The 12870-nt window shown below is 41.6% G+C and overlaps 1 protein-coding gene across 1 annotated transcript in view; it reads right to left on the reverse strand.

Moving 5' to 3' along the window:
* The window catches only part of PGBD5 (piggyBac transposable element derived 5), a 54795-nt gene that overhangs the window by 26940 nt on the left and 14985 nt on the right, over positions 1 to 12870 (reverse strand). The window contains exon 2 of the mRNA XM_015857913.3: positions 2136 to 2563. Coding sequence (XP_015713399.2) covers positions 2136 to 2563 — 428 coding nt within the window. The remainder of the gene's footprint in view (positions 1 to 2135; positions 2564 to 12870) is intronic.

Raw genomic sequence — 12870 nt, forward strand, 5'->3', positions numbered from 1 at the left:
AACCAAACAACAAAATATTTTCTGAGATAAAAACTCCATTTCAAGTGTCATTTCTATCCCTCCAAAATGAGAAGATCAAAGCTACAGAAGAAATAACAATGATGGCGGATGCCACACTGCCTGCCTGACACCAAGACTGCCAATGATGTCTGCAGGAGTGTGTTAAGCATGGCATCTTCCCAACTCACACTGCTAGCAGAAGAAAGTCAGTAAAAACACAACCCAGAAGCACAAACAGCCTCAGTGCATTAAGCAGCATGGAGCCCAAGCCATCCCTCTGCTTGATGACAATAGCCTAAAGCCTGAGAACAGGGCCTAGAGCCCTGGCACAAACCATCTGGATACCAAAAGTCTCATGTTTAAAACACAGGTGTCCCTTAAAGCTATAGATGCATTTTGAATTTGAGAATCCATGTATTACTGACTACAGAAATCCGGGCACCTCTTGACAAAACACTTTCAGAGGCAGCATGTCCAAAAGCCCATCTGCATGGCCCTTCCCCTTGCATTTTCCCTTTGTTTTTGTGAAGCTGAATTATTTCAGTGAGTCTGTCATTCTGGGATTGATGGTTATTGCTGTCTGCTAATCTGCACTCAGGATCTAATTTCCAGGGCCTCTACTGCAGTTCTGAGCAGATGGGGTCCACATCTCTTGAGACAGGGTGTGCGCAGTTCCTCCTTACAACACCACAGAGGGCATCCGGAACAAGGCTCCTTCTGGAAGGAGGCCTGGAACATCCCCCAGTAGGCTACTGAAGCTACACCAGACTATTTTTAACAACAAATTCAAAACCTTTTTCTTCCTCTGAGTTATTTTTGACGTGGTATTTTAGTGCTTTTTGTTCCACTCAATAACACCGACACACGCTGTATAGAAATCACTGACGTAAACACTGAAAAGGGGGCACAGAAGTGGAAGGGAGGGAAGAGAATTCTTTCTTCCTTTCTTCTTAAAGTAGCATCTCCTTACCAAGCCTAATACAAGCACATATTTTGCTTGTGGAAATGTAGAGGTTTTATCGCTGCAAACGAGACTCATCAATTCAGTTCTCAAACCTTGTCTGGGAGAGGGGAAGGGAGAAAGGATATACATGCAAATCAAATTTTATCCCTTAATGGATTTGCACTCTCACCATGTCCCACAGCACCATTATAAGCATTTGCAATTAGACACTGTGATCACATTTCTGAATCCTTTATCTTATGCCCATTGAAGTTAGTGCCCATAAGGATTAGATTTCATATCTTAATGAGAGTTTCATCCCAACAATACCATGTCTCTAACTGCTTGTTTTGTCTTAATGGAAATGCACCTTGCTAGCATGGCTTAGCAAAACCACTTCTGCTTCCCTTCTCTACATTTATTGCTTTTCAGGCAGTTGAGTTATCTTGGATTATAGAGATATGGTTTTTATTTTCTGTAAAATAGAAAAAAAAAGCATTTGATTACTCCCTGGTCACTCCTAATCATATTTTTAGACATAGTTCCATTGCTATGATGTATCTATGTCTATATATTCTTCATTCTCATTCAACTATATTCAACTATTCTTCATTTTTCAACTATATGCTGCAGTCAGACAACTTCTAGCTCCATAAGTTTCTATCTTCAGCTCCTTACATTGTTTGCCCAGTCTCCAGAGCAGTCTCCTTCCAAAATGGCTTTCTACTGTGCTCATGCTAATATCTAGAAATGAATATTCATTAGAGACCTGTTTACTTTATTTCTGGTAGTCTAGAAATATTTCCAGTTCGCTGACACTTTGGTTGGAAACATACACAGCAATAAATTCTTCCTCGGGAGCATCACCTATCATCAAAATACAGGACCAGGACAAGGCACAGGCAGCATCGCTGAGGGCAGCTGACAGCAGCAGTAAGCAAAGACACCAATCCTCTGCTTGTTTTCTCTTTGCCCACTTGAGGGGAGATAGCTGTACTGCTGCTACTTCCCAAGAGGGCCTGGACCATATGGCAAGCACTTACTAGAGAGGTCAGGGCTGGTCACTCCTAGCAGTCCCTAAGAGCATGAATTCCTAGCTCTTTCCACAGGCAGCCAAACTTTGCCTTTTCAGACACAGCAACACAACCCAGAGAACGTAGGTTATGTTCCTCACAAAGAGATTAACTCTTACCTGGGCTTGTGAAGGTCTAAAAGCAGAGTCAAAGCCATTCTGCAGAGAGTCCAGGAAAGGCTGGATTTTGTAGAGTCCATGCGTTGTCTGGCTTGAGCGGAAGGCCACAATGTGGAAGTACTTCAGGATCTTCTCAAACCTTGATTGTGTCATGATAAGTGCAATGCTCTTGTTGCTATAGAAGCCGCTGCTCCATATGCTGAGAACAGACTCACAGTGGTGGATGCTGGTCGATATCATATAGCCTAGGAAAGCCTTCATTTCTGTCAAGGTGACGTCAATCCAGGTATCGTCACTACCAAATCTCTCCTGGTACTTCTTGGCATACATGTTGGTTTGTACCACCATGTTCTTTAGTACATTGTCAGGGACAAAGAGTTGAAAAAAGTCCATGGCACTGGCAGTCAAGGGCATTTTTCGTGTTGGACCTAGAAGAAAAGCAGAAAGGGAAGGCAAGCTCACAAGGCATGTTCAGCCAACATCAGCAGTTTAAAGCAGGACTAACCTGAGTGCTTGATAAGAATTACCATAGAGTGATGTGAATTAACTCCCTACCCTCAGTTGTAATGGAAATCCACAGAGCTCAGTCATGACTACTTCAGGTCAATATGCTGGTTTGGACACCATAAGAAAATGAATTTGTGTAAATACAACCATGATAGGTAAAGCAATGGCTATTCAGACAGGACACTTGGAGAACAAGGCCAAACTGATGGCATGACAGCTAATTCCTTTAGAAGAACGTCCACTGACAGCTTTCAGGAATCTTCACCCCTATATTCATTGCCTTTCTCTAGGTGGCTGGTTTCACCATTCCATGACACATGGAATACTACTAAGCATTACAGTACGCATCCTGGGGCACCTTCCTCACATAATGCAATAAGCTGTGCAGTCCCGTGTGGTAATTACTCCAGCTCTTAAATGATCTTGCACTTTTGCTGCAAGTTTCAAGAATTTATTTTATTCCTTAAGTAGCGGGGTGGGAAGGAGGCAGTAAGGGTTGGCAGCCCTGTAACAACGTAACGAGGTTATCCAGTCAGACACTAGATTACATTAAGCCGAATTAGGACCATCAAGCTTGCAACACCAGGGATGCAGACACCAATCCTTACAGCCCTCTCTCCTGTAATCCTTTCCATAAGTTAATTAAGCTCAATTTTAAAAGTAGTGTTTTTCATGCCCCACAATGGCAGTGCTTGAGTCACCAGGTAATGGCTATAGGGATAGGGATGTTTCCTGTTCTCTTAAGAAAGCTGAGCAACTGCCAGACATAAAATCAATGCATCTGAGAGGGGCAGCACGGGCAAACCTAAGCACAGGGCAACACAAAGAGCAGCTCTACATCCCTGTGCAAAAGATATATGGTATTTATGACCATGACATTAATAGCTGGATTCAGTAAATACTGTGCCTTAGTTTAACTGATAAGCTTAAGACAGCCTGAACAGCGCTCTTTCTGATCAAAAGCAGAGAGCACACAGATTCTACTTAATACAAAAGAGTCTTCCTTGTACTGCATGGCTCCTTGGGTCTCAGCATCAGCTGAATCCAGAGCAAAATATTTGCCATTCTGTCCTCTAGAGCTTCGGAGATACACTAATGTGTTGGTTAGGTCGCACTCTTCTGTACACCTGTATCTCAGTTTACATTCTTAGTTACAGCAACAGTTATGGATTACAGAAATATTGCATGGTTCGGAACTGCATAGGAACCACACAAACTCTGTGGTTGAACTTGCTCTCAAAAGCTAGTTAATGTCTAAATGTTTGGCTACAAGCTGATGATCTCAGCCTACTAGAAGCAGAGCAGAAATGACACCAAAACCTTCAGGTTGAAGGGAATGAAAAGAAAAAGAAAAAGAAAAAGAAAAAGAAAAAGAAAAAAAAAAAAAAAAAAAAAAAGAAAAAGAAAAAGAAAAAGAAAAAGAAAAAGAAAAAGAAAAAGAAAAAGAAAAAGAAAAAAAAAGAAAAAGAAAAAGAAAAAGAAAAAGAAAAAGAAAAAGAAAAAGAAAAAGAAAAAGAAAAAGAAAAAGAAAAAGAAAAAGAAAAAAAAACAAAAACAAAAACATAACAAAGTGGGTTTTTTTTCCCCAAGTACAATAGGGAAATAAACATATTTAAAGATTTCTTTCCAATTTTTATTTGCAAGATTGGGAAACTAAATTAAATACTTCAGCTGAAAGAACAAGACTAAAAGAACTCCCCACAAATCATGGCATAATAAAGACACAGCAGAAAATTTCAGCTTAAATGATAAAAAGTTTTCATTATCAACTGGAAACCGTGGGGATAGGATAAATATACTTGTTTAACCTAAACTGCTACTGCAATAGTAAAGTATATTATATAATAGAGTTATTTTCTTTTGATCAGGAGATTTATATTCTGCTAGCACACACTAGACTGTTATAGTTGACATAAAATGCTCTACAAATGATTGTGCATGAATGACTTATAGTACATCACTTCCTCCCTCCCCACAACTTAATCAAGTTTTCATATCCTACAGGAGATAAAGCTTTCTGATAACAACACACTGTGGATTCCCAGTTATATACAAGGCCTTGAGTAGCTGTCCGAATTCACCTCCAGTGCCCATGCAATCCTCCCAGGTAGTACATGAAGGTAGCTTTTAAGTTTTAAGAAGCAGAAGGTGGGATTGGATGGTAACATTTCAAATCTTGCCTACAGCAACCAACATGCATTCATAAATCAGTAGGTCTTATGATGTAAAATATGCTGGTCTTGAGGCAGGTGCATACAGACAACATGTCTGTGCTGGACCCCAATTTTAGGAAGTCAAGCACAGACAGAAGTACAAAAAAAAGTAACTCTGTACATTATTAAATCTTCAGAAGTTGCACAAGTTTACCTTGAAAAGTGATTATGGCAAATTGCCAGGTAAACTGGATAGGATGCTTTATTTCTTACCCAGCAGATCTGCTCCACCTGCACACATCTCCTGTCTGCTCTCTTAGAAATGAATGTACAAGACTGGTAACCTGTTTGCCTCGCAGAACCCACACAGCTCTAGAAACAAGCTGAATCACTTTCTGACTCAATCATCAACCTAATTGTTGACTAAAAATAATTCTGAAAGCCACGGCATAATTTTATTGTCTTTTAAAAAAGCCTTTATTGGCAAAGTGAGAACATTCGATTCATAATTTACTGATATGTATTAAAGCAAGAGTGACACTGAGTTTCTGTAAGGAGAAAACTGAATTTTTAACATGAATTGGGTTTTGCATAGCTAATGACTACTTTAAGATACATTATTTAAATATGATACTCTATCTAAGTTCACAAATATATCCCACATACAGAGCAAACTGTGTAAGAAACCTAAATATTGCATTTGAACTTTTTAAGCACTTCTACACTGACTTAGAACCATAGAATGGTTTGGGGTGGAAACATTAACATTATCCCTTAACATCATCCAGTTCCAAACCCCTGCTATGGGCAAGAACACTTCAACGGCAATTACACAATCTACCCATGTTACAATCCAACATGTAAACGCACTTTCCTCCTTCCTTCTCACCTTGACTACCAGGGAGAACTGGCACATGCAATCAGCAGCAGTCACCTTGCAAGTCATTGCTGTCATGCAATCCAATTTTGACCAGATTGGTTCCATTTTCTGTTTTGCACACAAAACTAACTTCACTGCCAAAGCCAACCAGCAGGGAAATCACTATTTAAATCATCAGAACAGACTCTAAGTAAATGGAGACGCTGAGCAGGGAATGCCATTTGTGATACAACCTGGAGGCGCAACTGGATTGGAGACTGGAGCCCTGCCTCAACAGTGCACTGCTTGTGCACTCCTAGCTTGTATCAGAAATAGTGCTGCCAGCAGGAGCAGGAACATGATTATTCCCTTGTACTTGGCTCTGGTGAGGCTGCACCTCAAGTACTGCGCTCAGTTTCAAGCCCCTTGCTATAAGAAAGACCATGAGGCCATGGAGAGAGTCCAGAGAAGGGCAATGAAGCTGTGAAGGATCTGGAGAGCAAGTCTTACAGGGATCAGTCGAGGGAACTGACATTGTTCAGTCTGGAGATGAGAAAGGCTCAGGGGAGATCTTATTGCTCTCAACAAGAAAAGAAAAAGAGGTTGATGCAAGGTGAGGGTGGCCTTTTCTCCTGCATAACTAGCTATAGGACTAGAGGGAATGGCCTCAAGTTGCACCAGGGGATGTTCAGTTTGGATATTAGGAACAACTTCCCCTCAGAAAGCGTGGTGAGGCCCTGGAACAGGCTGCCCATGGAAGCTGTTGAGTGACTCTCCCTGTCACTGAGGTTCATCATAAAATATCTCATTGCCTTGACAGACCCAAGTATGAACATTAAGGTGCATTATATACAGGTATATATCTAAGAAGGAAATGTAACCTGAATCTCTTAGTTTCTGGCAACTGTGAAGTATTTTCTCTTCTGACATACGGCGCTGCTTTCAAAGAACAAGGTTTGAAAACCCAATTAATTCCGTCATCCTAAATCCAAGCAAGAAAAGACTGTTTTGTATGCCTGGGAAGCTCCCTTTCCCAAAGTACACAACAAGATTTTGATGTCTTATTTAGAAAAATCAAAAAATGCTGATAGAAGATTTCTGTCAGAAAATAAACATTTGTCAAAAAAAATAAATCGTGATGCTTTCATAACAAATGTCAATGGATGAAATATAGCAGACAGTCTAAACAATTTTTCCAGCTTTCTCAAAGAATACAGAGCAAAAAAAAGAACTGGGGGGAAAATAGATACTTATATAACTAAAAACAATGTCTAATTATTTCCCAAAATAATTTTTTTCAAGACTGGTTTCACTCTATGCTCCCTCACCTAAGCTTTGGAAGCACTGGAGCTTATCCAGCCTACTGGAAAAATCAGTTTTTGTATTAACTCTGTTCTTAATGGTCTGTAAGAAATGTGCATCAGATCATCTTCAAACCACCGCCAGTCTGACAGCCTCATGACAAGCCTGTCAAGGAAGCTTGAAGTGAGTGCATATAACAATTCTCTTTTGCAGTTTAGACCAGACACTGTCCTCCTGCAGGAACTGGGCAGCAAAGCATTCAAGTCTGTAATGCAGCACATTATGCTGCATGTATTTCATTCAGTTTATTAAAAGTAGCAAACAAACCCCCAGTGAAAATCTCTGCAGGATATCTGCAGGATAGCAGGAACCTTGAGAGCTAAGTCTGGCACATCAACCTAGTGTAGTTCCCTTGTTCCTATCCAGCACAAGATGGTCACCTGCTCCTTGTGATGGTGCTGTGTGCCAGCTGGGAGGGTAGCCCCAGAAGGCCCAGAATAATACCAGTGGGACAAGCCAAGAGTAAAGGATTTTGGCTGTAATTCAGCAGGTTAACATGTGGGATCAGACACCACATAAAAACAGGTAAATCTTCATGGGCATCTTCAGGGGTCCAAGCAGCCAGGTCTTGTGCCCTACCCACTGACAGTTCCATCAGCAGCATTGGGCTGAAAATAAGCACGTGTGAAATGTTGTGGCAACCTTCCATGAAGTGCAGCTTGTTGGGGATTTACACCACAGTGAAAAAAAATTCCACATGTTTAATTGAAAGTATTTGTTTACCATCTTTTAGAGCCTTCAAGCTGCAGCAAGTGAATGAGAGGCTAAAAAGCCCACTGCAGGCAGAGCTGAAACTCATAATTATATACTTCATTTCCATGGTGAGATCTTATAATCTACCAGCCAGCATTATCAGAACTCAACAGAACTTCCCAAACACTGGTACAAGGTTTTATAGCTAAAATCATTAAAAACAACATCAACAAAAACCCCTTAAATCAGCAGACACGTTCTAAAACAGTACCATACAGTGCCAGCTCACACAGCTCATTATTCATTTGGCTGTGGGACTGAACACACTTGTTCCTTTCTCAGGAATTCCCTCTTCAGCAGCTTCCCTTGCACTTGCAGTTTTGTGTTAATTCTATTAATATGTTTTACCATCCTCAAACATCAGAGCAGATTGGCTGCTCCTGGCAGTCCAGCTGACACTGCGCATACCCAGCAGGTTGGAGACAACCATTAACATGGTGGCTTCATTCATCATCTGTAATATAGGCTGTACACATCTGGCTGTAGGCACAGCTGTTAGTATTTGCCCGAGATAACTTCACAGAGTAGCATGGATAGATTTATGTCAGCACAACTTCCGTTACTAGCAGAGTGATCCCCAGAGCTAAAACCAAGAAGGCTGTTCTGGGATAGCCCCATGGGAGGAACCTGAGCTAGGAACTCTTGCTGATGCAATCTGCCTTCACATCTTTCTCTCCAGGGCTTTTGGCCAGTTCAAGTGCACGTCCACAAACAGCATTCATCACCCACAAGCTACTTGCTCACTGTCAGTAACTTCCAGCATTAGGATTATTTGGTGTCAGAACCCTCCCTTTGTAAGGGGAGAAATTTTGTTTTTGAAGAAGGGAAAATAGCCCAGTATGTTTTCCATTAAAATCATCAAGATATTTAATCTATTTTCTGTAATTAAAAGTCAATAAGCTAATGAGACGCTGAAAGTCTCCACGTCAAATCCAGCACTAACACACAAAACACACATATGGCCCTAGAAAACTGACCATTTGATTTTGAGCAATTCTCAGGAGGAAATTTTTTTCTGCTTTGTCAAAAAAAAAATTTTTTTTTAAAGGACCAAGTGTAAAAAAGAAAAAATAATAATAAAAAAAATAATAAAAAAGCAATAAAAAATAATACCAACTGGAAATCCAGACAGCTCAGCAAAGCATTAGAGACAATCTTTTCATGCAAAGACCTTCATTTCAGTGATTCATCTGCATCCCATATGTGCTAATATAGCTACAGAACTGGGGCTATAAAACTGTGCCCCAGCAGCTATAGCTACTTTCTGGAAAAGAACTGCCGGGACAGGCCTGTTGTCCATAAAGCATCAGATGCTGCTTCCCATGCACAGAAGGAAGCTCCTGCCTTGACATCCACTTGGGAAAGGGTGACAAGGCCACAGCATGACTCTGCATCCGAGTCACAATGCATGGAGCTGGGGCTCCTGCTGCAGTCAGCCCAGCTAGGACTTAAAAACTAGAAGCTGGCCCAGGAGCTTAGTGCCAGGGGCTACATGGGAATGATATTCAGGCTCTTCTTCTACATTGGCTTCCCTGGGATTTCACTGGTCTCCGTAGTAGTGTGCACATGCATCCCTAGGTAACTTCACAAGCTGCTCAAACTAGTTTTCCCTGCTGTGCAGGCCCCAAACAGGGAAGCAAAGGAAGTCTCATCACTTTGGAGACTAAAAGAGTAAGTCAATGCTACAGTCACTGGGACTCTTGTTTAAGGACTACACCATCTCCATCAGTGAGCATCATAACACATCTTCACTTACACACTGCTTTTAAATTTGCAAGGTTACCCCTTTTAATTCCCCACATTCCAACCCCAAACCCTCCAAAGTGTCGGGACAAGCACTTACAAACCATGTGCCTTGCCAACAAAGAGCGGGTGAATTAGGTTTAGGGGCAAATGAAGGTCTATTTTCTTAGAACAGTTAGGAGGATGCACACAGCAGTTGTTCTCTTACACCTGTCTCTCTGTCAGATTCTCTTTTTCCATCCTTGCTCTACCACCTCCCCTTAGAAGTGACATACAGGTCACACTGCAGGGTGCCTGAACATCTCAACTAAGAATAGCCACACGGCTGGCAGCTTTGATGAATGACTTCTGTACATCACACACACCAGCATCCCTAATCCTCTTAGCTCACGCGGGACGCATGACACACATCTCATAGCACTCAAGCTGCTTCCTAATAACTCTTATAAACCCACAACTTCTCACTTTTAAGAAACCAGAGCATTTCTTCAACAATAAAGTGTGAAAAACAAGAAAGCAATCATCCATACGAAAAGGTGGATTTAACCACTCGTACTGCCTGTTATCTCCTGGCTGATGCACATGCTTACCAACCCCTGTGCCCCAGGGAAGGCCTTTGGAGAGCTGTAATTGCAGACAAATCCAGAAACACAATTCAGAGCTAAACATCTTGCAGTCAGAGCAGAACCTTGAAGTAGCAGTCCATCAGCAACACAGCATCGCTCCTGCAACCTCCTCCCAGCTACTCTGAGTTGCAAGCAGAACTGGTGAGCACCTGGCCTCCAACTTTCCCCATTGTCAGTGACGAGCTGCATAGCAGCCTGGCACAAATGCAGCAGGAACAGGTCATGGAGAGAAGGACTGCAGAGAAGAGCATCACATGCTCCTCCATAGCTTTTCAGGACAGGCAGGACACGTCTCTGGAGCCAAAGTTTGTCTCCTCAAATACAGACTCACTCTTTATTCTGTTGCGCCCTGAATTCAGGAAGGTAAAAAGCCTGAGCTTGCCAAGCAGGCAACACTTCCCACTAGCCATCCCCATCACTCTAAATACCAACTCTGCATTGGAGAAGGTTCCCAGCTGATAAACCTGGAAACCAAAGCATTCCTGGCTGGGTAACTCAAGAGCAAGCTTCCCCTTCCTTCCAACTCCCTCACCATCCTGCAATTTAATGCACTTCAAGATTATAGAATCACCTAATACATATGAACACAAATATACTTGAGTTCATCTTTTCCATGTTTCTTGGAACAAATAAACAAATAAATGCCAAAAGACCCTGCAGGATTTAATTACTGTAAGAATACACTTCAACTCATAAAAAGAAGTAGCTTGCATCTCTTGTTCTGGACCAAGTAGCAATAGTGATTTAATACAATAGGGATTTCCAAAGAACTTCATTATGTGCTCACATAAAATAATAATAAAAAAAAAAAAAAAGCCATAGTGATGAGATTAAGTAGTGGGATGGAAGACAAAGTCAATAAATTTTATTGGTGTATAAAAATCAGGCCCACACATGACTTCCTTAAATTTGCATGTAATTATGCAGGAGGCACCTGCAAGGTAAATTTAAATTAGCAACATGGGAACAACCACTGCAAAACACAGCCTTCTGTTTGTAAAGTACCAAGCACTTTCCACTAAGTATTCCTACAGAGGCTTCTGGGCATTATCAGAACAGAAATAATAGCTTCCCCTTCTGTAACCACAGACATTTATAGCTGCAGATTCCACAAGCTCACATTTGCTAGCTGTGTTCTTCCTCTTACTTAATGTTTTAATTACATAGGGGGTAAGAAAGTTTCTGAGTGCGTTTTTGCTCTGTAGACTTGGCCCCCTATCTCATCCTACATGCTGTTGTCTATTTAAATACTGATTTTCTTAAAGAGTAAAAAAAAGATCCTGTTTCTGTGTAAAGCTGGTTAATGATTTCATTATATGATGGAAAGGAGTGTATTTACTCAGTGACAAGTAACTGGAAAAGTTCCCACTCAAACAAGGGCTGTGAATTTTGACTACTGCTCAACAACAGCAGTTCTTCCTTTCTAAACTGCCTGCTCACTAAGCCAGAGATAATACGTTCCCTGAGTTATGAAACTGGGAGTCAGCCTCCCTGCATGCTTTCCTCTGTTACTGATATGCTATTCGTTCATCTGCGTTCCTGCTTCACAATGCCTCAGGCTGACAGTGGGATTTGTGTCCTGTTTTCATTTGTTCCCTTCTCCAAGTTTCCATCCTTCCCCAGGCTGCTGCTGGGCTCACTCTGACCTCCCCCTGGATCTACACACTCTCCCCCTTTCCTCCTGCATTTCTAAGATGCTGATGTTCCTCAAAGCTTCCTTTTCTGTTGACATTTTTGCTGAAGGGACAGGATGAGGTGAGGCTTCTGTTAGCAGAAATCCTGTAAAGTGCATGCTCACTGTTTCTAAGGATATATGTTTTAAAACAAGGATTAGCTGCTGGATATAACAGGTGGTCATCTGGGTAGGTGTTGGTCAGGAGTATGTCCAATTGCACATTATTCTCTTATAAACTATAGAATAAAGATCTGCACCTGTGCCTGGTCTGCCAAGAATAACAGAAACTGAAGTCCAAAATCCCCTTTTGGTTCTTGCTCATACCTCCTCTGGCCCTCAAGCACAGTACTAACACCTGCAGTCACAAGTTCACACATCCATTTTCTACTAACCCCTCTCTGGCAAGAAGCACCTAACTAGCAGGTAAACGCAAATCAAATTCTGCAATTACAGGTCAAGGAGGCCTGCAACTGGAGGCTTCTCTCTTTCAATTTGAAGTCAATGCTATTTCACATTCATAGAATCATAATCATTTGAGTTGGAAGGGACCTTAACAGCCATCTAGCTCAGCTTCCCTGCAGTGACCAGGGACACCTACAGCTGAATAAGGGTGCTCAGAGGCCCATCCACCCTGACATTGAATACTGAAAGCCATAACCTCTGCCTCTTTTCCTGTAATTCTCAGGTATAAGCATGCTGTACCTACACCCTCCTCAACCATCAACGTAGTGAAAGAAGCATTCAAAATCAAAAGCGCAGACTCAAATTCTGATGGCTTAGAAACAATACACCAAAAGGTTTAAGTATTTCTGCAAGTGAACAAATGCAGAGATTCATTCTTCTGTACAGTCCATCCACCCACACCACAAAAAAATCAACGTAATTTCATGGCATATGGTGGCATACCTCACACAGAGCTGCTGTTCTAAGTCCCTTTCTTCAACTTTGCCAGTCCTTGCCAGCAAAGAAGAGCCCCAGTTCTGTGTGAGGATTACACAACAGTCTTCATCTAGCACCACAACATTTCCTACAAGGAACACTCAATCCCTTAGGTGCT

This window comes from Coturnix japonica, chromosome 3, assembly GCF_054131305.1.
Source record: "Coturnix japonica strain WE chromosome 3, WE-NBRP24, whole genome shotgun sequence".
NCBI lineage: Eukaryota > Metazoa > Chordata > Aves > Galliformes > Phasianidae > Coturnix > Coturnix japonica.